The sequence below is a fragment of the Antedon bifida genome, chromosome 9 (assembly GCF_963402885.1).
Source record: "Antedon bifida chromosome 9, ecAntBifi1.1, whole genome shotgun sequence".
Taxonomy (NCBI): domain Eukaryota; kingdom Metazoa; phylum Echinodermata; class Crinoidea; order Comatulida; family Antedonidae; genus Antedon; species Antedon bifida.
The window spans coordinates 4,221,052-4,248,560 of NC_136234.1; the positions used below are offsets into that span (position 1 = coordinate 4,221,052).

A 27,509-nucleotide genomic window follows, 5' to 3' on the forward strand; every position below is an offset into this window, starting at 1 on the left:
ATGTAATTTAATACCAGACATGAACTAAAAGTGTGGGATCTTGAGGTTAAAGTCTTCATTGAACAAAAGTTCAAATAATTATGATGTAACAGTTCGAAATTTATTATAGAGGGCAGTATACAAAAAAATCTTATAAATACATTTCTGACTCGAGCGAAACCGTATCGTGCGGCTGCTGTGTGTGCACACGTTGTCAGATTCTGTAAAAAATATTAATTTAATTTGCACTATGGCTTTGAAATTAACTGTCAACTCCGTGAATCCTCCGGCTGGTAAGTTGTTTTTTTCCATAAATTACTAGTTAGTGTAGTAGTAGTAGATCCGTAGGCGGCCAAGATAGCCTATATGAGGTATGACCTAGGCTAGGCCTGGCCTAGATTAGTTTTATTTTAGAATTCCTCCGGCCATCCATCATCATGGCATGACTGCTGAGAGAGCCGGCCTGGGAACCTCCAGCCATCTCCACAAGATGGGAGTAGGCTTACTGTATACTACTACTATTAATAGTCATTGCAGGTTGAATGATGTTATGTATTTTCTCCTTGCGTGTTTGTTTAATTTTTGTATTTGTATTTATAATGTGAAATGTATCTTTTGCCTGAATAAATAATAATTAATGTATGATTTGAACAATTTATTGTGCAATATTTAACGAGTCCGTGTTCTAATTTAAAACAGCCTGTCTCAACTCTATAACCAACCCCTCCATAGATAACAAAGTGTGGCGGATGCAGTGTGATTTGCTATCGAGAAAATATTATATTTATTAAAAAATATAATTATATACTTTTTTTAAATTTTAAAAGTGGTGTTGCTCACTGCTGAGTACCTAAAACCATCAGTGCAGGTTGATGTGGAACTTGGACAGCGAAATGTCTTGAAGGTTTCATCGTAAGTAGGACTACAGGGTTTATTTTTTAATTAGGCTGTACTAATTTTTTAATGCTTATTTTTTGTTCATAATATATTTTTTTAACTTACTGTAAATGATATAATTAAGGTATTGTTATTTGTGTATCAAATTAATTACCATTTTTCAAATTATATTTTTCTAGGTCTACAAGTTTTACTACTCCAGTGTCAATATGTCGATATCTAGCACGCCTTGCTTCTAATGGGCTGTATGGCAATAGCACCCTGGAAACGACAGAGGTAGATTGTGTTTTCCTTAGCCATTTTTCAGAAAAAAAAAAATTGCATAATTTTGTTTTATTTGGCATTTTGTCATTATTTTGTGGGCAGCAAGGATACATTTTTGCGAAAACTAAAATATATGGCAAATATATGATTTTGTGGAACCCTGGAATTAAAAGTAGTATCAAGGAATTCAAAGTCTGATCCAGAAATTGAAAATACCTGTAGGACCCTGGAATTGAAAGTATTGTAGGACCCTGGATTTGAAAGTCTTGTAGGACTCTTAAATTTAAAGTCTTGTAGGACCCTGGATTTGAAAGTATTGTAGGACTCTAGAATTTAAAGTCTTGTAGGACCCTGGATTTGAAAGTATTGTAGGACTCTAGAATTTAAAGTCTTGTAGGACCCTGGATTTTGAAAATTCCCTTAGGATCCTGGAATTTAAAGTTGTATAGGACTCTGGAATGAAAAATATAAGATAAATTCTTAGCTACAAATAAAATTGAAAGTAAGAGATCTGGGACTAAGACATTTTTCAATTTATTAATATCATCTTTACTATTCACTGTTTTTCTCCTAATTTTATTTATAGGTAGACCATTGGCTGGATTTCAGTACTGGTAGACTTGCAAGCAATGTTGAATTTGAGGGCGCCCTTTCTTACCTTGACCGTATACTGTCATTGAAGACGTACCTCGTCGGAAACAATCGGTCATTGGCTGACTTTGCTGTGTGGGCAACATTGAAAGGTAACTATATGTGACTAGGTCATTTTGAAATTATAGTCCAGCTTAATGTAAAAGCTTTATTATATAGTTTAAAATAGCCATGCAAAGATGTATGCTATTAGTATTGTAAAATTGTTATGAAACTTTGAAGTACTCATCAGCTCAAATGTCTTGTTATACAACGGTTGCTAAAAATCCTTAATACACCCCAACCCTCCTTCCCCTCTTTTAGCTTATGCAGGACAGTGAGACAGAATATAAAGTTCTGTACACTATCAAATTAGTTTGACAAAGAAAGTGTGATGTGCCCAAATCTGGTAGTGATATGACATCATCATCTCCATATATGAGCCCATCACATTTTTGTTGTCACATAAAGTTTGATAGTGTAGACAGATTATAAAACAAATGTATTATTGTTACCAGGTAGTACAGTGTGGAGTGAGAAGCTTAGAGCCAAGAAGGGGGGCACAAATGTTACCAGATGGTATCGATTTTTGGAGTCTCAGGACAACTTCCAGAAAGTGTCATCTCAGTTACCTAAAGTTGAGGCTCAGCCGCAAACTGTGAGTAGGAACGAGTATTATATTTAACTAATAGGCAAGAGAGGAGAGGAGTATGATAAAATGATTATAGGCAGACCTAACCAATGCCATTAAACCAGTCATTTGAAATTAGTCTTTTTCTGCTGCCATGTAAATTGAGATAATTTAATCGCACTATTTAACCAGCTGTTTCTTCATAGCAGAAACATACCATACCGGTTGAAATTAATTTTAAGTAGAGAACTTGAGCTGAGTGAAGACATATCCATCTTCATTAAGCTCTGTCTACACTATCAAATTAGTTTGACAAAAAAAGTGTGATGTGCACAAATATGGCAGTGATATGCTTAAAAATGGTAGCGATATGACATCATCATTTCCATATATGGACACATCACATTTTTTTGTCACATAAAGTTTGATAGTGTAGACAGAGCATTACAATAGATATTTCTGTGTTTTATAATGTTTAGAGCAAGAAGGATGATGTTGGTAAATTCTTTGAGTTGCCTGGTGCAGAGATGGGCAAAGTTGTCACCAGGTTTCCACCAGAAGCTAGTGGGTAAGTCCAAGTGCTTTATAATCAAAATCATTATCAAATCATGTGCATAGGCAGAGATCTAGTACTAATATAATTGTAAGTATGTATTAATAATTGATGTATTATTATGGCTTGTTGATTGGGTCCCTGGTTCAAATCCTGACATAATTATTATTTTTATTTATATAACAGGTATTTACATATTGGACATGCTAAAGCTGCCCTTCTAAATCAGTATTATCAAGTGGCGTTTGAGGGTAGACTGATTATGAGGTTTGACGATACCAATCCAGCTAAGGAGAATGCACATTTTGAAGAGGTACAGTACGCTAATGCTACCTACCATGGATGGACTTTCAATTTTTATTTTTGCACATCATTTATTTTGCGCATAAAATTATAGAAAAACTGTAGATAATTAAAATGTAATAGCTTTGAAATTATTTGGATTATAAACTAAAACTAACACAAAAATAATCACTCCAATAAACTGAAGTATTTGTTTTTTCTTTGTCTCAAAGACTATATGTTAAGCATCTTGAGGGAGGTGACTTATCAGTTCAGTGACCCTACTTGTCCCCTCCCAAGAGCTGGTATATTAAGGTCCCACCCAAGTAATTATTAGATACCAATTTCATCAAATGAGGCAATTAATTATTAGGAGTTGACAACTTAGTGGTTACACTCCAGGTCTATAGTCTACATTAGTAAGTATGGTCAACTACATTAATTCCAGGAAAGTGAGTGACCAGTGGCTGTGGTCACCATTCACAATTGGGCTAAGGCCCGGCTAAGGGAAACACACAAAAATTTAAAAAATCTCCTATCTAAGGGAATTCAATTTAAGGGAAATACTTAAATATTTATTGAGTTTAGTGCAATACTTAATATTTAAGGGAAATATCTCACTATTTTTATGATTTGCTTGTAATAGGTGATCTTGGAAGACATCAGAATGCTTGGTCTCAAACCAGACATCTTCACCTTCACCTCGGACCATTTTGATAGGTGCTTGGGACTTGCCATAGACCTTATAAAAGAAGGTAAAGCATATGTCGACGATACCAATCCAGAGCAGATGAAGAAGGAACGAGAACAACGCATAAAATCACCAAACTGGGACAATTGTAAGTCGGTATTATTATACATTTGAATTCAGTACTAACACTACAGTTTTAAAAGCTACTGCATGTGATTACAAATTTCTTTATTATTGTATTTACAATGACCACAAATGGTTGATATTTTTTTGTATGTTTTCATTAAGCTCTATCTAAATTATCAAACTTGTTTAGCAGAAAAAATGTGATATTTATTTTTTTATGCATATTGTAAATTTTTCTCTATTTTTTTTCACTTTTTATTATATGTACTACAATAATTTCAGACTTGTTCTGCTTTTTGTAATGTTTTTTTATATACCTGAATAAAATAAAAAATAAAATAAAAAAATGTGCCCAAATATGGTAGTGATATTCATTCATTCATTTATTTGGGCAAGATCACACATTTCAATACAAATACAAGAAATCAAAATATTTAAAAAGTATAAAAATGCTAAAACAGAGTAAAAAAAGTAAAATCTGTAAAACAAGTGTTAAAAGAGTAAAACACTCGAAATTGTAAAAATATGGTAGTGATATGACATCATCATGTCCATATATGGGCACATCACATTTTTTGTCGCATATTAAACTTAAGAGTTTCTATTATGTTATGCTATTTTTAAAGCTATTGAAAAGAACCTTGAATTATGGGAGGAGATGCAGAAAGGAACTGAGATTGGCCTCAAGTGTGCATTGAGAGCGAGAATGGACATGGGCTCAGATAATGGTTGCCTACGTGATCCGACCATCTACCGATGCAAAGACGAGCCTCATCTAAGGACTGGTTATAAATACAAGTCAGTTATTAAATATTCGGATTGAACTAATTAAAAATACCTCATGCACCATAATATGATAGTTTTAATTATACTGAAAATAATTGATTTTCTTCATTGCTAAATAATTTAAAATATTAAAACAAATATTTTTCTGATTTTCCGTACAGGGTCTACCCAACGTATGACTTTGCTTGTCCAATAGTTGACAGCGTAGAGGGCGTAACACACGCGTTACGTACGACCGAGTACCATGATCGTAATCCTCAGTATCATTGGTTCATTGAGCATTTAAAGTTGAGACCAGTGTTTGTGTGGGAGTACAGTAGGCTAAACCTGCAGAACACAGTATTGTCAAAACGAAAGCTAACTTGGTTTGTGCAACAGGGACTAGTGGACGGCTGGTACGTTTATATTTTCTTTCTTTTCTTTTTAAAAACAATTTGATCTTTCATTGCATCTGTTATTGCAGAGAAATTGAAAAGAAATCTGTTCACTAAAAGTTTAATTTTTGATATATGAAGTCAGTGGTGTAACACACAGGGCAAAGGCCCCTGGTTTAGCACTCCTAAAGGACCCTAGTTGCATTGGACTTGAGCACTGGGGCCTCTGGGTTTAGCCAGTGAGCGCTCATAGGCATTACGCCACTGATGAATCTTATTTATTTAATTAAACTTTTCTTGTTTTTTTTGTAGGGATGACCCAAGGTTCCCAACAGTCCGAGGAATCTTACGGCGAGGTATGACGGTAGAGGGATTAAAACAGTTCATTGCTGCACAGGTATAAAGCTCTGTCTACACTATCAAACTTTATTCAACAAAAAATGTGATGTGCCCATATATGGACAGGATGATGTCATATCACTACCATATTTAGGCATATCACTACCATATTTGGGCATATCACTACCATATTTATATACTAGTTTGATAGTGTAGACATAGCTTAATATTATTATAAATACTCATTCTATCTGTTATCCTTTTAGTATTTGACTATAATGCTTTATTTGGGGTTAAAAATACATTGTTATTATTTCTTGTTAGGGGTCATCTCGTTCGGTTGTTATGATGGAATGGGATAAGATTTGGAGCTTTAATCGTAAGGTCATTGACCCCATTGCTCCTCGTTTCTCTGCTGTTGTCAAAGAGGATGCAGTTCAAGTTAACGTAGTTGATGCTGTTGAAGAATCCAAAGAATATCCCAAACATCCAAAGGTATATTATCGTTTTTACATAACTTATATATATTATGTTCAGTACCTCGTATGCCTTATGTATAAATAAAATAAATATATATCTTTAATCTATAACTCTGACGGAGTGTTCTAGATGGCATATAATAAATAAATGCCGATTCAAAATAAGCGGGCCTTCGAGTTGTTAATGAAGGCTTGTCTGTCCATTCCAACATTATCGAGAACTTGTTTGAATAACGTGTTCGTATTTCTACCACGCTTCGAGCATTTGTCATCTTGGAAGAATAGCTTTTTCGTCATCCTATCATTATCGGATCTAATCAGATGTGCAGCATAATTTTGTTGCTGGGTTTTGATGAATGTAGATATATCACATGTCTTAAATATATTGTGGATGTCAATGTTGGTGTAATACAGTTTATAACATTCATCATCAATTTAGTACTCGGATATGCCCTATTTAATACCACATATATGCCCTATTCAGTACCACATATGTAGCACCACATGCCCTATTTAATACTCACATATGCCCTATTTAATACCACATAAGGCCCTATTTAATACCACACATGCCCCATTTAGTACTCACATAAGCCCTATTTAATACGACATATGCCCTTTTTATTACCACATATGCCCTATTTAATACCACATATGCCCTATTTAATACCACATATGCCCTATTTAATACCACATATTCACTATTTAATATCTCACACTGTATGCCATAAGCTTTAATTCAAGAAGTTCCAATCAAGAAAGTAGTAAACTAGTAAAATCAGAATTTTAAAAAACTATAATGTTCTTATCAATTTTTATCCAAGAATCCTGAAGTTGGAACTAAAACTGTGTGGTACAGCAAGAAAGTGTGGATTGATCAGGAAGATGCGTTGATGATCAAGGAGGATGAGAATGTCACTTTTATTAATTGGGGTAACATTATCATTCAGAAGATTCACAAGTAAGTTAATTAATATTCATTTTAAATGAACCTAATTAATATTTAAATAAGCTGAATTTTAATGACACCAAGCTACAGTAATACTACTGTACGGTGCCAGCCTTCAAATATAACAGAAATTGCGAAAAGCAAAATAAATTATTAATTGTAATATTTTATTAGAAAAATGAAAGATTAACAAAGTTTACTGTTTATTTGACACAGAAACGGCGATGGTAAAATCACTAGTATTGATGCCAAGCTGAATTTGGATAATAAGGTATATATAAACTTATGTTTTGTAGTCCTCACATACTTTTATGCTAAGTGTCTCTAATTAAAGACCAGTAGAATTTTAGTATCAAACAAGATGGAACTTCACCCATTGAAAAAAAAGTGTGATGTGCCCAAATACGATAGTAATATGCCCAAATATGGTAGTGATATGACATCCTCATGCCCATATATGGGCACATCTTCATGTTCTTGTCACATAAAGTTTGATAGTGTAGACAGAGACTTAAGCATCCAAGTGCCTTGGTTCTTATACTGCAAAGTATCCCTAATACAGTATGGTAACAAATATATGATCTGATATCTGTAGGACTTTAAGAAAACTACAAAGCTGACTTGGCTAGCAGAAACTGAAAAGGCACCGTTCACCCCAGCTTGTATGTTCCATTTTGAAAACATCATCACAAAAGGAATCCTAGCAAAGGAAGACAACTTTAAAGATTACATCAATTATAATTCAAAGGTTTGTATAAAATGCTCACAAACACATTTACAGTGTAGTATATCTATTAAAACCTTCGGTACCCAAAAAAGTGTCCCCTTAATAAATGTCTCCCCTGAACAGGATGAGTTCTATTGTATGTGATATCATTTACACTTACAGTATAAAAGTATAGTTTCAGGAAGCTTTGTATATGTATGGCTCTTAACCCCTTCTCTGCGTATACCCGGTACTACCGGGTATAAACAAACGTCGTTGAAATACGTATACCCGGTAATACCGGGTATGGGCAAAACAATTATTTAATCGTATTTGCCTATAATATATAGCACCCTCTATATTCTTTCGATGAACTTGAATATTTTTGCAAGTTATTAAAAAAATTTTCCAGCAAAAAAAACGGCCCTCTATAGTTGTATTATCGTCTTGAAAATAATGCGCCCTCTATAGTTAATTAATTAATTATATATAGTATAGTATATATAATAGTATTTCTATCTTGGAAAGTTGTTTTGAGTAGCGTAATGGCGGCAATTTTGAAAGTAACAAAAATTTACCAGCCCCAATAGGGCAACATCGTGTTTATCACAAAACCCCCAAAAAAAATTCTGAAACAATAGTTAGATTTTGTACTATAGTGAATTTTTGGAAACTGTCATTATTTTCACGATTTTGCCCCAAAACTTTGATTTGTGCATAATTTTTATAAAACAATCAAAATAATTCAATTTTTTTTAATATTTTTATTTGTTATACGTATCTTCATCAATATCCAGTTGGAAAAACGTATTCCATAAGAATTCTTATAAAAAATAGAGTTTTTATCATTGATTCGATAAAAAACAAGAAATCCAAAATACCTGTAATGACGTCACATGACGTCATCAATATGCAAATTACTTTTTTTTTTTATACCTAACTGTAGACTAACCCTTTGCCCATCACACACCACAAAAATAATTACACAATTATCTCAATTAGTATTTTTTTGCAATTTATTAAAATATCATATGTTTTTCTTAAATATATATTACGCACAGAGGTAGGAATAATGCTCCGCAGTGAAAGGGTTAAACCACTTTACACATTATTCTAAATCTGAATTCACCTGACAGAGGGAAAGCTTTGATACCTGCTTTTTTAAACATTTGTTATTTATTTATACTGGGTAGCCCCTTCAGTCAAAAACTGGTCTTCCAAAGGGCCCAGTTATGATCACTACTCGTCTTTAAAGTACACATGATCTCGATGAATACACTAGACCTACAGTTTATAGTCCTTATCCGAGAAGACTTGTTCTACCATCAGAACCATGGAGCGAGTGAGCCTCGAACCCTTACCCATGTTATGGCTACGTAATTACGGTTCCACTGTCTTAACGGCCCGGCCACTCACTCGCTGCTTTTTTGCCCTCGGATATTAGAATGTCTTTATTTTTTGCAGAAAGAGGCCATGTTAATAGGTGATCCTGAACTGAGGAACTTAAAGAAGAAAGACATCATTCAGATACAGAGGAAAGGCTTCTTTATATGCGATCAAGCTTATGAACCACCCAGGTATTCAGTCTTTCTTTTATTTCTCTTTATTTTGAATTCATATCCATAAAAAAACAACAATACAGTTAGGAGAAAAATGGCAACATCAGCACTGTGGTCATGTTACAGATTTGTGAAAACAATATATATTATTTGGTAAAACTTTTAGGAAGCCTTTTGCCATTTTTCCTTAACTGAATACATAAAAAATGATCTAAAAACTATGATTTCATATTGTTTAATTCACCAGAATAGTTTAATCAAAATTGCTACACTAGTGTTTAGCAAATTAACAACGAGCAGTAATAGTAGCAATATTGATGTTTGTAAATGTGTTAATAATCGTTCTCAATTTTACTGGAAATTGAGGACATTTTATGGACCCATAGCGGCCACAGTGTAGCCCTACCTTGAACAACAATATTTATACCCAAATTTTGTTGATGTTGTGATATAAAAGATATAAATGTTTAATTTTAGCACATATTCTGGTAGAGCCGCACCTTGTATTCTGTTCCATATTCCTGATGGTCACTCAAAGGCTCCAAGTAAAGACACATCTAAGGTAAACTTTTGTTGTGTTAAGCTTCAATATGTTTTAAGATTATTTTATGGCCTTTATAATGGCCTTTTTGACATGTACTTTACACTGCAAAAGAAATGTTATTACTGTACTGATTTGAATATAAGCCCACTTCCTTTACAGGGCTTACACAGAAGAACCAAAATATATTGAACAGTAGGCTTGTATCTATGTATTGCATAATGTGATGATTTTTAATGGGAAAATGTATAATGTTCTTTCTGCAGTGAAAAACATCTCAAAGCATAGTGAACTAGTTTTTTTTGTCACATAAAGTTTGATAGTGTAGACAAGGCTTAAAAGTCCCTTCATGCCTGTATGTTAATTATTCATATTTTAACAGGAGTCATCAAAAGCGAATGATAAGAAGCTGAAATCTGTTGAAAGTCCAAAGAAAGAGAAGACATCTAAAGCCAAACCAGAGGCATTAGCAATGGATGTAGATGAAGGTAAAATGCAAGAGCTAGTCACTAAGATCACAGCTCAAGGGGATCAGGTTCGAGCACTTAAGACAGCCAAAGACAAAGACAAAGTAAGTTGTTCATTTGTAAATATATACCACAATAACATTTGCACTTGATGATATTTTTCTCACTGTTTTACTTTATCGTTTTGATTTAACCTTTTGCTTATTTTATTTTGTATCTCCATTGAGATCCAGCCACTGATACCCACAGCATTGTGATTTTTTCAGTGCTTATTTTATTTGTATCTCCATTGAGATCAAGCCACTGATACCCACAGCATTGTCTTTTTCCAGTGCTTATTTTATTTGTATCTCCATTGAGATGCAGCCACTGATACCCACAGCATTGTCATTTTTCAGTAATTTGCCTTTGGATTAATATACCACAATACAACATAACAATACAATACTGTATGTAACATACTGTGGGATATAGAACATATTGTGTTTTTAATCCTAAAAAAATAATTATGAATTTATATTCATTATGATATTGACAGATTGATTGATGACATAAATACATAAATACAGTATTGAATGTATTTGTAGTATGGCATTGCTTATTAAAATTAATTTTAACTGTTTACTTGTAATTTGCATATTATTCAATTAGGACTAACAAACCATATGGTACAAATATAAAGTGTTATAGGAATTGGTTGAATGTGCAACAGAAAGACGGTAATAAAATAGCTAAGTTAAAAAAGTACATGATTAATACCAGGAGCAAAGCCCAAACAGAATAAACTGCTCTAAATCCAATATTAGCACCAATGAAATATATGAAAATACATAGAAAATAGTAAAATTGTAAGAAATTTGAGAAAAATTAATGTTACAGTATCAACCTATTTTAGAGAAAACCCAGTGGTCTTAGAGAAAAGCATCGGTATATCAAATTAAGCAGATGGGTTCGAGTTTGAATAACCTTGGCTCAACAACTGGCTCTGAAGGCCATTTACAATATTTGAAATCCCTCTACTTTACTTCCTATTGAAAACTGTCAACGTGGAAACAAGGGATCATCTCACAAGTTCTATTGATAGGTTTATTATCAATGAAAACTAGTGTGTCCATCTCCGACTGGGAGCAGTTGTAATTATTTATTTGAGGGCATTTACCTTTATTGTAACCAGGTTAAACAATTATTACTGCAACTAGGGTTTGTTTAGTTACTCAACCATGTCTTTAGATTATTATATAGTATAGAGTTGTAGTTTTAAAATAGTAGTAATATTTTTGTAGGTGTCCATGATCATATTATTAGTTCATTGCAACTGGCTGAGTTCAGTTGATGTTATACAGCTAATTTAAAGTCAACTGCTAGAGTCCTGTGGTCGTATTCACCATTCACACTTAAAATTTAAAAGATCTTCTATCTAAGTGAATACAATTTAAGGGAAATACCTAAATATTTATTGAGTGAAATACTTAATATTTAAGGGAAATATCTCACTTAAGTGTGGTTGGTGAATACGGCCACTGTACTTTAGTATAAATTTAAAGTTTTAGTAATTACAGTGGTATAGTTTTGTAGTATTCATTTTCAGGTGTGTGATGTTTTATTTTATTTCAGAATTTGTTTGTCCATTATTATTAATCAGTATCTCTTATACAATAATATGTGTTTCTTGTATTTTTAAATTGTAGTCAAAAGTAGATGAGGCAGTGAAGGTACTCCTAGCACTTAAAAAGGAGTACAAAGATCTGGTAGGCAAAGAATACAAACCAGCGTCGAGTGCCCCAGCCAAAAATACCAAAGCTGATAAAAAGGCCAAGCAAGAAGACACCAAAGCAGCTAAACCTGAGCCTATCGCACAGGCTAGCATGGGTGAGGTTGTAGATGCCATTGTTCAGAAGATTACAGCACAGGGAGAGAAGGTTCGAACCCTGAAGGCTGGTGGAGCTGATAAGGTAAGATTAAAGCCTAGATTTTGATTTTTAATATTAACATTTCTTATTTCTTTGTTTATTTCGTAATTAAAAAATTTTGATTGTTGATTGTGTTTTTGGAAATGAAATAATAATTAAAAAAATAAATATAATATAATAGGACCAAGTTACGGCAGAAGTGCAGGTTCTTTTAAAATTAAAAGCAGAGTATAAAGAAAAGACAGGAGCAGAATACAAGCCACCAGGAGGAGGTGGAGGAAAGGGAAAGAAAGAAAAGAAGGATAAAGGCAAGAAGGAAGAAAAGAAGAAAGAAGAAAAAAAGAAAGATGAGAAGAGTGCGAAACAAGAAGTGGTGACAGATGATAAGAAGCAAACGCGACTTGGTTTAGAGGCAAAGAAAGAAGAGAACCTATCAGACTGGTACTCACAGGTACATTTCACAATTATCCATTATTACTATGAAGTATCATTTTGCTTGTGGTATTCTACCGTAACTGAAGAGAATAAATTGACAGATTATTATTATTAATGTTAATATATATCAAGGGAACTGTAAGGGACACCCTCTATAAACATTGTTAATTTAATATTAAATATTATTAATTCAGTTTGTTCATCATAATAACCTTATTTAGTAGCACATTGAATCCCCAGCTACCCCATCATCATGTATAATTTTGACTATGCCTTAAGCTCTGTCTACACTATAAAACTTTATGTGACAAAAAAATGTGATGTGCACATAATTTATATTGAAATGATGTCATATCACTACCATATTTGGCCATATCACTACCATATTTGGGTACATTGCATTGTCAAACTAGTTTGATAGTGTAGACTGAGCATTAAATAAATTGTAGAATTGTGAATAGCCTCGAAACCTTGCTGATGTTATGGATACGTAATTATGGTTCTTAACTGCCCAACCACTCATAATGCTTATTTGTTTGTGAATAGGTAATCACAAAGTCTGAACTAATAGAATACTACGATGTGAGTGGTTGTTATATTCTCCGTCCCTGGTCATATAGTATATGGGAGATTATTAAAGACTTCTTTGATAAAGGAATTAAAAAGCTTGGCGTCGAAAACGTGTACTTTCCAATATTTGTATCGCAAGCGGCGTTGGAAAGAGAGAAAGATCATATAGCGGATTTTGCACCTGAGGTAAGTCTTGATTTTATTCTGCTACCATTTAAGTATCTCATCTTTTTTTATATATGGCTTCTTTAATAAAGTCACAGATAATTTATTATTATTGCCAGTATGTTCATTTGCATTACATGATGGGAGGATTAAAGAATATCCTAGTTGTTTTCTTTGCATTCTTGCAAAAGTTATATAATATTTGCTTTGTTTCTTTGTGTACCTTGAGTATTATTTCAAATTTGTTTTTAATTTGAATGTTTTATTGGCAGGTTGCCTGGGTAACACGATCCGGAACATCTGAGCTTAATGAGCCAATTGCAATTAGACCAACTAGTGAAACAGGTAAAATATTTTCTTCAGTATTATACCGCTGGTAGTTTAGATTTTCTTACCAGAGAAAATCTAATCGCCATACATTAAATGTATAATTTGAAAGTGTTCCTATTACCTTTTTCACTAATAATTTTAATTGTTTTTCATTGCAGTAATGTACCCAGCTTATGCAAAGTGGATAAAGTCACATCGTGATCTTCCTTTGAAAATGAACCAATGGTGCAACGTTGTTGTAAGTAAAGCTCTGTCTACACTATCAAACTAGTGTGATGTGCCCAAAAATGGTAGTGATATGCCCAAATATGGTAGTGATATGACATCATCATGTCCATATATGGGCACATCACATTTTTTTTGTCACACAAAGTTTGATAATGTAGACAGAGCTTAAAAAAATAATTTCTCTTTATAGAGGTGGGAGTTTAAACATCCTCAACCTTTCTTACGCACGCGGGAGTTCCTCTGGCAAGAAGGTCACACAGCGTGGGCTGACAGAGAGGGCGCTGTCGAGGAAGTTCACACGATTCTAGAGCTGTATGCAGATGTTTATGAGAAACTCTTAGCCATCCCTGTTGTTAGAGGGCGTAAGACGGAGAAGGAAAAGTTTGCAGGTGGTGACTTTACAACGACAGTGGAGGCATTTATCTCAGCTAGTGGCAGAGCAATTCAGGTATTAAAGAATCTGTATATGACTATAACTGTAACTTTAATTATTTGATACAGAGTGTAAACGTAAAGATGATCAAATCTGAGAAAATTCAGATTAGTGGGCCTTCCATAAGAGGTCCAGTTCCAATGGGACTCTTTTCAAAGGAAATTGTTTTTCTTCAGATTGTTTAAATATTATTGCTAATTCTACCGAGGAATTAGTTTTTAACTTGAATATAAATTATTTTCTTGCAATCAAATAAGCTTTAAATTTGGTTTACTTTAAGGGCGCAACATCACATCATTTAGGACAGAACTTCTCTAAAATGTTTGACATCACATTTGAAGATCCTAAAATGGTAAGTTTAATGTAAAGTATATTAATAGGATTAATATTGAAATAAAAAATTAAGTCTGAAATAAAAGAATAGAATTATATTAACTCACTCACTGGATCATTGCTAAAAAACAAGACTGTTTGTGACTGGTTGTAGTTGCAATGCTGGCTTAAATAAAGTTCTGTCTACACTATCAAACTTTGATGTGGTGTGCCTATATATGGATACGATGATGTAATATCACTACCATATTTGGGAATATCACTACCATATTTGGGAACATCACTTTCGTTGTTAAACTGGTTTGATAGTGTAGACAGAGCCAGCTTAAGACAATGATAAAATACAGAATCATTCTCTCAATATCTTCTATTTTATTGCCTGTCATCAATTTTTTAACATTTATTTCAACAGCCTAGCAATCACTTACATGTCTACCAGAACTCATGGGGTTTGACAACGAGAACAATTGGGGTAATGTGCATGGTACATGGCGACAACACAGGACTCGTACTGCCTCCAAGGGTCGCATGTGTTCAGGTAAACTTATCAAATAAGTAATTTCCTAATGTTTCTCCTTATTCTTCACTTATTTTAATTGAAGTGAAGCTGTAGCTTGGTGGTTAACGTGCTTGCTTTCCAATCCCAAGGTCTAGGGTTCAATCCTGACCTAGTGCCAGGGTTGAAACTTACGACTCTTTTAACTCCACTCCCTAAACCTTTGAGACTTAGTTTATAACCACGATAAATTATAAAATAGTTTATACATCTTTAAAAAACCAGATACCATGATAATGAAAACATCTTGGACCAGCTAAAGTAATATTTGAGTTAAACAATGCTCCCTTCGTGTCATACAACTGCCACCAAACGACTCCCATTCGTCTGTCCACAATTAACTTTTATGGAAACATTTCCAAACAATATTTCTATTTTGTCGTTAGGTTGTGATAGTACCATGTGGCATCACAGCAAAGACAACAGAAGAAGAGAAAGCAGCGCTTCAAAAGAAATGTCAGCAATACGTTGATAGCTTCATTGACAAAGACATCCGCACTAAAGGAGACTTCCGGGATAACTACTCTCCTGGATGGAAGTTTAACCATTGGGAATTGAAGGTAATAATGGAATTAAAGTTAATGTGCTGCTTATCTATTTTAGTACTTGTAATCTTACTTCAGTTTATTAACCCACCCAATAAAAGAGTCTTGTACAAATATGAATATATGATAGTATTCGATTGCTTTCGGGTCAAAGTGAAGAAATTCAACGAAGCACTGTCCACCACTCAATCTTACTTGAATCTTACTTGAATATTCGGGCTCATGATTAAGGCAAATGCCTTTTAAACGCCCTCCATTTCTTCTGTATTTACTAGAATTGGTAGCAAAATTTATCTCCCATTGCTCTGTCATTGTTTAGTTGATCTTTGAATGCATTTATGTTTTCTGCTTGTACTGTAGTGTGGTATAGATTGTTCCATGTGTTGACGATTCTACTTGAAAAGGAGTGGCTTCTGATTTTCAGTCGGGCTCTTGGCTTTCTTAATTTGAATTTATGGCCCCTTGTTCTACTGTCCTCTCTAAAATCAAAAAAGATTTCGGCTTCAATATCATCTAAGCCCTTGATAATTTTAAACACTTGTATAATGTCCGCTCTTCTTCTTCTGTAATTCAGTGTAGGTAGTCCAAGCTCTTTTAATCTCTGATCGTAAGATTTATCTTGTAACTTTTTGACAATTTTAGTGGCCCTACGCTGCACTCTTTCAAGCTTATCCAAATCACCTTTTAGGAGAGGGTACCATATACAGCTTGCGTATTCCAGATGAGGTCGAATTATACTTTTATAAAGGGGCAGGAACATATCCTTATCCATGTAAGCAAAAGATCGCCTTACCAGTCCAATGAGTCTATTTGCTTTATTTACAGCTTCATTCGTTTGTAGTGAAAATTTTAAAGACTGATCAAAAGTGACTCCAAGGTCCTTTTCAGTATTGGCATTTGGCAGATCCTCGTCACCTTCCTCTGTTGGCATAGTGAATTGCATTTGTGGATTTGAATTTCCATAATGTATTACTTTACATTTTTTGATGTTGAATTTCAGCTGCCATCTTTTAGACCAATCGGATAATGCCTTGAGATCATTTTGAACAGTATCATTTCTGTTTTCATGCACTACATTAAACATCTTAGTGTCATCTGCAAACATCCATACTTTAGATTTAACTGCATCAGGTAGGTCGTTTATGTAAATTATAAATAATAAAGGGCCTAATACGCTGCCTTGAGGGACTCCACTTTTAACCGTAGACCATTCAGAAAATGCTGCGGCCACTCTAACTCTTTGTCTCCTCCCTGTCAAAAATTGATGTATCCATCTCAGTAGGTTTCCTTTTATTCCGTACGCTTCCAATTTTGTTATTAATCTCTGGTGGGGGATAGAATCGAACGCCTTACTGAAATCCAAATATACAGCATCAAAGTTTTCTCCTGCATCCAGCAATTTTGTCCATTCTTCCATCACCTCCAGCAATTGTGTGACGCAAGATCTACCTTTCCGAAACCCATGCTGTGCTTTTATAATAAGGTTTCTATCATTTAAAAACTGTATAATTTTGTCTCTCACAATTGATTCCAAAAGTTTACATATGACAGATGTCAAACTTACTGGCCTGTAGTTTCCAACCTCCGTCTTGTCCCCTTTCTTAAAAATTGGTACTACATTGGCACATTTCCAGCACTCCGGTAACTGTCCAGTCGATAGTGATTTGTTGTATATTGATGTCAATGGAGTTGCAACAATTTCTTTAAGTTCCTTCAGTACTCTTGGATGCACGTCGTCTGGTCCAGCTGATTTATTTGAGTTAATCTGCTGAAGGCATGAAAGCACTTCCTCCTTTGTCACTTCAATTGAATCCAAATGGTCATCCACGTCAACTCTTGGTGTAACTTCTGGCAATGACTCGAGGTCTTCATTTGTGAATACACTTGTGAAAAATGCGTTGAAAATTTCAGCTTTATGCTGATTGTCATCAGCCATATTACCCTTTCCATCCTTCACCAATCCAATAGATTGAGATGTTTTGGTTTTCTCTCTTACATATTTCCAGAAACTTTTAGGATTAGTTTTTACTTCATTGCATATTTTCCGCTCAAGTGCAATCTTTGCTGCCCTTTTTTCACCTGTTACTATATTTCTTGCCTTTTTGTAACTGTCATAATCTTTCTGTTGTCTAGACCTTGTAAACTTTTTCCATGCATTGTGTTTCATTTTAATTTTCCTCTGAACGTCACCAGTCATCCAGATAGGTTTATTTTCTTTTTTTATGTTTGACTTGGGAATACAGATCTGAACAGCATTTCTTATTGATTGATTTAAAGCTTCACAGGCCTCTTCAACATTTGTATTTTCAAATTGGTAGTCCACCTCAGTAATCAATTCTTTCATTTTAATATAGTCACCCTTGTTGAAATTTAGCTTGTATTCCATTTTCTCTTGTATTTTAGTTACACAGTCATATGAAAACAAGATTGTTACGTGGTCGCTTTTTCCTAATGGTGGACCTATCTCAATATCACTTATTTTGGTTTCATCCATGGTGATTACTAAGTCGAGTATGTTAGGTGTTTGACCATCTCGAAATCGTGTTGGTTGCTGTATACACTGGCATAGAAAATTATCTCTAAGGCATTCTATAAACCGATTACTTTTATGTGTTTCATTTTTATTAGTACTCCAAGAAATCCAATCAATTTCAGGAAAATTGAAATCTCCTAACATGATTAAATCAGAAATACCATTTAGTTCACTTGCTTTGTCGATAGCAGATAGTAACGCTTGATTATTTTCGTCAATACTGTTAGGACTTCTGTAAATACATCCGCATAATAGTTGTTGCCTTTTATTTGTTTCAATTTTGATCCATAGTGCTTCCACAAAATTTTAATTCAGTAACTCGTTACAGATACTGGCATTCAGCTCTTCCTTCGCAAAAATAACCACACCTCTACCACTTCTGCCAGAATCAAATTTTGTATATCCCTTGATGCTTAACTCAACTTCCAATATGTCTGTACAAGTTTTGTTATTTACTTCTGTTATTGCAACCACATCAGGTTTCCTTTGATTTGTGACATCACGTAACTCACCTATTTTATTTCTCAGGGCATCTGCATTTGTGTAAAGAAATTTCAACGACTTCTCATAAAAATCAACAATGTCATCGTTTCTTAAACTAGATTTATTCTGCTTTAATCCTTCTATAAAAGCTTTAAATTTTTTCTTGTCCTCTGTACATTTTTTTCTTCTTATAAATTTTTGTTTCACTTTTCTTTCTAAGTTAAAATAATTTTCTTCCAAACAAAAAGATTCTGTATTCGAAAATTCTTTATGCTGATGAACTAGGGCCTCGAAAACGATCAAACGCCAGTTCGCTATCCCGCTTCACAATTTTACCTCTTCTTATAACAAGATCAATCTCACCGTTATCTTTCCTTGTTCTTAGTTCCTGTCTTAATTCATAGTTCATTTGCCTCTCTTTTTTTGATCTATCAGGATTAATATAAATGTTCTTTAGAAATGCGTGATCCGTGCTTCTAAGTTTTTTTGCATTTACCATCACTTCCCTTTTACTTTTCAGGCTATCCAAAGAAACTCTTACCATTCTACACCCGTCTTCCGTGTATTTCCCAAGCCTGATCACTTCTGTTATTTCAACTCCCTCTATCTCCAGACACTCTTTGAATAATTTTTCAATAGCAACCCTGTCTTCCTTCAGTCTCTGTTGAGAACTTTGGTTATCAGATTCAGGTAGATTTTCAATCACAATATTTAATTTACGAGATTCTCTATCTCTATATTCTTCAATGCCTTCCTGAACACTCTCCTTAATTTTCCCATCCATTTGATCATAGCTCTCTTTTAATTCTATCAAATTATTTCTTGTGTCGACCTGGATTTTTTCAATGACTTCAATGTTTTTATTGGTTATTGATGCTCTAAGCGCCTGATCTTTTTGCGTTTTTTCCATAATATTTAATCTCACATTCATATTTTCCTGCAATTCATTTATCTCCGCAATTTTCTTCAACAAAGGTAACTGCACAAGGCATGTATCACATGACCATAAAAAATTCTTTATTTCGCTGTCAGAGAGGAGAGCATACATTTTATTTGAGAGTTTTGAACATTTCAGGCAGAAACACCTCTTACAAATGTCACAATTAATGCCCTTATCCTTATCGCCTATGATGGTTTTACAGATAGCACAAGCTCCCCCAACTGACTGTGGAGTTGCTTCCTGTTCAGGTTGGCTAGGCCTAGGCCTAGCATCTGTAGGCCTAAATCTAGGTTCCAGTTCCATATCCTTTCTATCCTTAGCCTTCCCTCTAGTAGTAGGCCTACCTTCAGCCATGGTTGTTAAGTTCAAGGAACACTAGGCCTAGCCCTAACACACTGCCTCCAGGACTCTATGTTCCTCTGTATGGATACTGTAGGCTTCAATTGGGTCCAGTTGACTTACCCCGACTTAGCAAAGACGCCTCCAGAATATCGCAAAATATATCCTTTTTGATACAAATTTCTTGATACTAGTACATATTATCAGTTAATATATCATATCATCCACTTTGATGAAACAAATTATATCCCGATTTCAAAGATTTTAGCAGATTTAATTCATGTGGTTCAGAGCAAAATAAAACAACATATAGCCATATTGAATAGCGCCACCAAAGATGGTGAAAACCTTTAGGGCACAACAATATTGATAACTGTGCATTAGAGTATGATATAATTTCCATTAAAATTTGTGTATTTTTACTGGGACTTTGATGTGTATACCATCATAAATCATCATACAGTTTAAATACAATAGTGTTGTTTACTTTTAAATTTGTTTTATATTTATTATTTAGTTATTAATTTTCTTTATACTCCTTACTATGTACATACTTATATTAAAAGTATTATAGATGTGTGGTCTCCCAAAAACAATTATGTGACATTAAAATGTTATATTCAAAAAAATGTTGTAAGAATTATTTTTTTCAGGGGTACAATACATCTTTAATTTATGTGTTTTTTTTTATTTATCAGGGAGTTCCAATCAGAGTTGAAGTTGGTCCAAGAGATATGAAAAATCAACAGTTTGTTGCCGTGAGACGAGACACAGGTGAAAAACAAACGTTTAAAGAAAACGAAGCAATATCAAGTATTACGAACCTTTTGGAGACAATACACACATCCATGTACAACAAGTAAGTATAGCTATTATGTTTGAAAATTATTAATTTTGATTTGCATAAATCTGCCAAAAACTATTATTAAGCCGATTTTCCACTAGGCGGATTTTTTCCCGCGAATCGTAGCGACAGCTTATATGCATGCATATTCATGTTTTCATCTTCATAGAGAAGGATTTGGAAGATGAAAAGATGAATATGCATGCGTATAAGCTGAAGCTTTCTATTGACGCGAACAAATTCGCCTAGTGGAAAATCAGCTTGAATGAAGTTATTCACTAAATCAAACTAAATTCAAACTTTATTCGTCCAAAAAATTCATGGAAAAAATCTTTGACAGAACATACCATTATATAAAAGCATAATATTATTTGTTTATTTATCTTTGTGTTATAAAGGGCCGGTGAAGAACTTGCAAATCATTTGAAGGTAGTAACTAAATGGGATGAATTCTGTAAAAGTCTTGACAACAAAAATGTAAGTAAAAATGTTTTACTTAATTGTATTAAATGCAGTATGATCATTAGCTAATGACTATTTTATCGTGTCAATTTTGTTCCAAAAATGAATTGTTTTATCATTTTATTTATCTACAGTTGATTCAAGCGCCATTCTGTGGATGCATTCCCTGTGAGGAAAAAATTAAAAAGGACAGTGCGAGGTAATTTATTTATATTATTAGCAAACTCACCTACTAAATGTTTTTATTTATTTATTTATACTGGATGACCTCTTTAGTCAAAGACTGGTCTCCCAAGAGGGCCCAGCTATATCAGTGACAGTGTGTGTACTAGTACAGTTTAAAACCTTTAGGGCACAACAATATTGATAACTGTGCATTAGAGTATGATATAATTTCCATTAAAATTTGTGTATTTTTACTGGGACTTTGATGTGTATACCATCATAAATCATCATACAGTTTAAAAACTTTTAGTGCACAAAAATATTTATAACTGTGCATTAGAGTATGATGTTATTGGTATAGTTTTACGGGGGTCTTGATGTGTACTGTATACCATAACAAATCATTGTGCAGTTTAAAAACCTTTAGTGCATACAGTTATTTTAGAGATGTGCATTAGAGTATGATATTGCTGTATTTTAACAGGGATCTTGATGTCGAGCCTGGAGCGCCATCTATGGGTGCCAAGAGTCTCTGTTTCCCGTTCAAGCAGCCGGCCGAGGTTACTGCAGACACAAAGTGCGTCTACCCTGACTGTGACAAGCCTGCAGTTAGCTACTGTATGTTTGGACGTAGCTATTAAGTCAGGTATTGCACCTAAGATGTTGATGAAATCAGTGATAATTATGATATTAATATAGTATTAATATGTTATCGATTAGAATATAGGAAAAAATTACATTGGCCAAATTGCTTAAAGATGTATTGTCCCCCAAAAACATGAAAAATAAAGATTAATAAATTCAGACTTTGAATAGATTATTTTGTAGCTTTAATAAAGTTAATCATTTCTGTAGAAAAAAAACTGGAAAAAATTTATGTTTTCACTTATAAAAGTACAAAATAAATGGTTAAATTCAACCAAAAACCCATTGGCTGGCAGCCATTTTGACTATTTTTTTGCTTTAAATTTCATTTTTTTAGGTAAATACCTTTTATTTTCGATCCAATTTTTGGTCAAAGTGGATAACTATTTGGTGACATTAAAATAGCATATTCAACAGAAAAAATGTTAAGAATTAATTTTCAGGGGTACAATACATCTTTAAAATTGTAATTAAAATTATTCACTCTTTGAGACTTAAAACAGTAATATGGAAATATTAATTTTAATCCATAATAAAATAGTTAAATCAAGTATAGAATTAATTCCCATAACTTTAGATACATTTACAAACATTTTAAATAATCTATAATAAAATAGTTAAATAAACAGTTTTTAAACTGGAAAAATATTTATAACCAACTTGAAAATGTAGCTACGTCCCAGTCTTTTTATTTGGGAGCTTTGTGGTGTCTAGTATGCAGTATGCTTCCTTTCTTTAATCGTTTTATTTATACCCTATGATTTGTAATATCCAAATTCCATAAAACAAAATGTCTATTTAATAACTTACTCTTAAATAAATACCACAGTACTAAAGAATTTTACAAAAACTATCGAGACAAGCTGTTGGAATTGTTTCTCTACATTTATTTAACAAAAACACAGCATATAAATTATAATATTAAAAAAATATTACCATTTTTTACTTGTGTAAATGATTGGATCAATGGAAAATGAATACAAAATATATAATTGATTAATTAAATGAATTTGGTTGATTATGATATATAAAACCCAAAGATAAATATACCAATTAATAAACATAGTTTCTTTTTCATTTAAATGGCTTAAATGACACTTTTGTAAAGTTGAAAAGGCATTATATCTTCATCTTTTTACCAACCACTTTATCTATAATGTATATACAGTACAATGTTATTTTTAGTGTTTTTAGCCTCAACAATTAGTCCTATAATAAGACAGTACCCACAATTAGAATGGGCATTGGTCAAGTCATCGTAAATACCGACGTATCCGCATTTTTGTCGAGGTCCATTTTTTCGGGGGCCGCACGTACATGCGTTCTCCCATCTCTGGATGAAGTCCAGCGTGACGTATGCCGTCATACGTGACGTATGCCGTTAAGCATAACGTGTGCCGTCAAGCGAGACGTACGCCATTGTGACCTACCAGATGCATAAACTATACTGAAAACTAGTACTAGATTCATGACGTAATTGGAACCGCGTTAAAAACACACCAGCAACAATGACGTAAAGTTTCATAGTGTGACGTATGTATTTCCGTATACCATTGAATCCGTACTCTGACTTCTTCGCATACTCGTATGACCGTTTCGCACCTCTTTCACGCGGTCATTACCGAGTATACTAACAACGTTTCCATTTCTTGTTCGAAAATACTTCAAGACGAACGGGAAGATGATGGCAGATTCTAGCGTTAGGATTGTGCATTGCCATTCTATGAAATAGAAAGATGATAAACAAACAAATATTATGTTTATAGTCCAATAGAGAAAGTTTAGAACACACAATTCAGATTTATCGATCGTTTGAAACTACCGTCCTTTTTTCACATTAGATTTTATCGTTTCCACTGGATGCAACGCCAAGGACGTAAGCCCACCGTAAAGCTTGGTTCCCACTAGGACGCAACGCAAGGACGTAAACGCAACGCAAGCGTGTTGGCCACTGGCAAGCGACAGTTCGAATAATCCATCGCTTGTGATTGGTCAACTCACTTACATTGCGTTACGTTCTTGTGTTGCGTCTCTAGTTGTAGGAACCAAGCATTAGTACCTCGACCAATCACGACGCGAGAGTCGTCCGAATTGTCGCTTGTGATTCGATTGGTCAACTCTCACGCTACGGCATTGCATTGCGTCAAAGTAGGAACCAATGGTCTGGCCTAAACGCAAAATACTGTAATGGGTTTCATACTTACGATTGTGACGAGAATCAGACGGGAACGGGTCCTCGCACGGTATGACGTCAGTTAGGGCTAAAATTCCTAGTAAAATGATTTGAATATTGCTGCAAATCAGCGCCATCTGAACGACTATAAACTTGGGGGTGAGTTTGTAACCATGCAACGGCTCACGTGACGCACGATAAAACATGATAAAGGCGTAGATTGCAATGATTGTTGATATCAGTGTTATTATGTTAATCCATAAGAACGCCTCGTCCGCACTTAACTGGAAAAGAAATAGCAATGACATTTTAGAACGTTACTAACCTATCTTAAGCTCTGTTCACACTATCAAACGTTATGTGAAAAATGTGATGTGCTCATATGAACATTGCGTTACGTCCTAGTGAGAACCAAACTTAAGTGTTTGACCAATCACAAGCGATGGATTATTCGAACTGTCGCTTGTCATTGGTCAACACGCTTGCGTTGCGTCTACGTCCGTCCGTTGCGTCCTAGTGGGAACCAAGCTTAACATGCAATGTTCACAAATCCGATACATACTTTCAGTCAGTCAACGTCACAATCGGTTGTCTTTGTATAAATCTATACCACTTAAGATGGTGATGATGTATTAATGGTAACTCACCGAGCCTGGGACGTATGTACCGTTTAGCCATAGCACTTCAGTAATGAACAAAACACTTGGCCTCAACAAGGCGCACTGGAACACTGCTATTTTTATACGAAGGAAATTCTTTCTGAAAAAGACAAAAAGTTATGTGAGATTATACGCGTCTCGAGCAATACAAACTGCTGAAAGAAGAAACTGGAGATTTCCCTGCCCCTCCCCACCAACGTTTACCAGCAGGAATATACTTAACTGTATATAATATTTTGTGACGTCATGACTGTCGTACTTACTCTGTCATTTTAAAAGTTGGCAGACATGGAAAGAAGCAACCAATCGGTGGACTTCGTAGCGACACCTCTATATGACTCATTTGCATAAGAATTGAACTGTGACCTCCGTAATAATCGATAATCAATATGAAGAATTGATAAAGACAAACCGAAAAATATCTGATGATGAAAAAAATAAACATTTGAGTTAAGCTCTGTCTACATTATCAAACTTTATGTGACACAAAAATGTGATGTATCCATATATGGATATCCATATGGATGATCTTTGAAGTGTTTGGCATGTTTTATACTTGATTTTGAAATGTCATACTGCATTTGCATCATGCTATCCTTGATTTTTAACTGCGCTCGACACTACAAGCGCTACTTACACAGACGCTGTTAAATTACATAATACTGCTGACCTAGGGATGTAGAGGCCTAGTAAGGACGACAAACAGAAAACCTGACAAAAAAACAATGGAGAGAATTTAGAGGTACATTCAATGACCATACCTTACAATGTCGGTTGTTACAAAAGTGTATGTTCAAATAAATTACGGTATATTATATAGGCCTATTATTATTTGTGTCAATAATACGATTAACCATAAGTTATAATTTGCATATTATTTGCATACTCACGGGGTAGATACCTAAGATCCATATTATACAATTTCGTCTGTCCGTATATGGTATTTTGATTGATACGTAGTGCGCAGCCTCACAAAATAATACGCACTCGACGACTGTGATGATGGAGCATACAACCAAGATTGAGAGAAGTCCGGGGTGGTCACCAATTGCTGGAAAGATACAATACATTAACTAGTCGTTCTCTCCCGTGGTTGTGATAATTGTGTGGTTTTGGTACGGGTACCACCGATTTTGGTAACAATAGTGTTGGTGTACCAAATGTGTTGGTAAGGCGTGGTCCTCACCAGAGACACAACGCAATGACGTACGCGCAAAGCAAGCGAGTTGACCAATGACAAGCAGTTCGAATAATCCATCGCTTGTGATTGTGACGTTGCGTAGGTTGCGTTACGTTGCGTCGCTAGTGGGAACCAAGCTTTATGGCATGCGGGTTGTGGTGCTTTCGAATTAGTATATGGGTCGGTAATGGTTTGCATGTAGGTATGGCCCTAAGGAAGAACAACCATGTGTTGATCTGGGCCTCCGTGGTTAAATAAAGTTGAATTGAATTGACTAGACGTCTGACTTACTTGCAAAAAGTTCCCCAGCCGTCGGATCAAAATCAGGACATGTGTCGTTTATTTCTTCCTGGACAGAAAACATCATGCTAGTTGTTGATCCTCTTATTATGTCCATCGTTAAGAATTCTATAATAAAATGTTCATTAACTCGACAATTGTGTTTTGAGATGAGGATTTGGGACGGACTGAGAGCCTATTTAGCATCTTCAGTTCAATGGTGGATCCAGTGGCCGTATTCACCATTCACACTTAGGTTAAGGGAAACACTTATCCTTAAAATTAAAATCCCCTATCTAAATGAATACAATTTAAGGTAATGCTTAAATGTTTATTAAATTAAGTGAAATACTTAATATTTAAGGGAAAATCTCAGTGTGATTAGTGAATACGGCCACAGAATCTTTATAAGGATTGTAAAATGAAGTTCTGAAATGTAAGTTCTGTCTACACTAGTTAGACAAAAAGTGTTATATTCCAAAAAATGGTATTAATATGCTCAAACATGACAGGGAATTGTACTCGAATAAGCCAACGTTATTGATAATATAACATTATAATGATAGCAGCAGCATATACTTACGATAAAGTTATTTTAGTGTTGTATGTCGTTAACAGGTCATCCTTTATGAAAAGTCGTTGATGGTACGACGACGTCCAAACTATAAAATTATTGCGAAAACTAAGCGTGTACCACTAAGAGTATCGTAGTTTCGGTTGACGTGCAATAAATTATTATTGATAATAAATAATTAACAAAAAGCCTGACTACCGGTGGTGTATCATCCACATTCACATGATCCACATTTCAAATAGTTTCCAATAGTTTCAATTTAGTTGAGCATATGACCACTGCTTATAGTTCTTCACAGAGTGAAAACGACCTTTATACCCTTAGACACGAGTGGATACTATATTTACCCCATATCAGGTAACACTGTCTATCTTCAACATCCGATAACTAATGTTTGTATTGTTATCAACAACTATTTCACAGTCAAACGCGGTCGTGTCCAAAAGCGTTTGTCGTATTTGTGATCCGCAGTGTC

The 27,509-nt window shown here is 34.3% G+C and overlaps 2 protein-coding genes across 2 annotated transcripts; one reads left to right on the plus strand and one right to left on the minus strand.

The window, feature by feature from the left end:
* The first annotated feature begins 131 nt into the window (after window positions 1-131).
* Window positions 132-23,253, plus strand: LOC144852848 (bifunctional glutamate/proline--tRNA ligase-like). Its single transcript, XM_078710868.1, has 31 exons — window positions 132-272; window positions 807-891; window positions 1,056-1,152; window positions 1,727-1,883; window positions 2,289-2,428; window positions 2,881-2,969; window positions 3,141-3,267; window positions 3,883-4,075; window positions 4,680-4,851; window positions 5,001-5,234; window positions 5,526-5,610; window positions 5,877-6,047; window positions 6,856-6,992; window positions 7,197-7,251; window positions 7,576-7,728; window positions 9,151-9,263; window positions 9,723-9,807; window positions 10,169-10,357; window positions 11,942-12,205; window positions 12,345-12,614; window positions 13,145-13,354; window positions 13,606-13,678; window positions 13,822-13,901; window positions 14,082-14,339; window positions 14,605-14,676; window positions 15,070-15,195; window positions 15,600-15,773; window positions 20,752-20,912; window positions 21,296-21,374; window positions 21,494-21,558; window positions 22,009-23,253. Exons 1-31 carry the CDS (start codon window positions 230-232, stop codon window positions 22,163-22,165), a joined length of 4,314 nt encoding a protein of 1,437 aa, XP_078566994.1. The 5' UTR covers window positions 132-229; the 3' UTR covers window positions 22,166-23,253.
* A 437-nt stretch (window positions 23,254-23,690) lies between these two features.
* Window positions 23,691-27,220, minus strand: LOC144852350 (organic solute transporter subunit alpha-like). The gene is made up of 8 exons (XM_078710134.1): window positions 27,044-27,220; window positions 26,473-26,589; window positions 25,892-26,052; window positions 25,639-25,712; window positions 25,265-25,423; window positions 24,990-25,101; window positions 24,374-24,626; window positions 23,691-23,890 (listed from the first exon to the last, which is right to left on the minus strand). Exons 2-8 carry the CDS (start codon window positions 26,576-26,578, stop codon window positions 23,691-23,693), a joined length of 1,065 nt encoding a protein of 354 aa, XP_078566260.1. The 5' UTR covers window positions 26,579-26,589; window positions 27,044-27,220.
* Window positions 27,221-27,509: the final 289 nt, after the last annotated feature.

Bases quoted from the DNA above. Each gene is read 5' to 3' on its own strand.
- LOC144852350 (XM_078710134.1), bottom strand. From the start codon at position 26,578: ATGGACATAATAAGAGGATCAACAACTAGCATGATGTTTTCTGTCCAG. The intron at 26,053-26,472 runs GTAAGTCAGACG...GTATCTTTCCAG, and splicing joins GGCTGGGGAACTTTTTGCAA to CAATTGGTGACCACCCCGGA. The intron at 23,891-24,373 runs GTAAGTATGAAA...TCTATTTCATAG, and splicing joins GTCTGATTCTCGTCACAATC to AATGGCAATGCACAATCCTA.
- LOC144852848 (XM_078710868.1), top strand. From the start codon at position 230: ATGGCTTTGAAATTAACTGTCAACTCCGTGAATCCTCCGGCTG. The intron at 6,048-6,855 runs GTATATTATCGT...TTTTTATCCAAG, and splicing joins AATATCCCAAACATCCAAAG to AATCCTGAAGTTGGAACTAA. The intron at 14,340-14,604 runs GTATTAAAGAAT...GTTTACTTTAAG, and splicing joins CTAGTGGCAGAGCAATTCAG to GGCGCAACATCACATCATTT.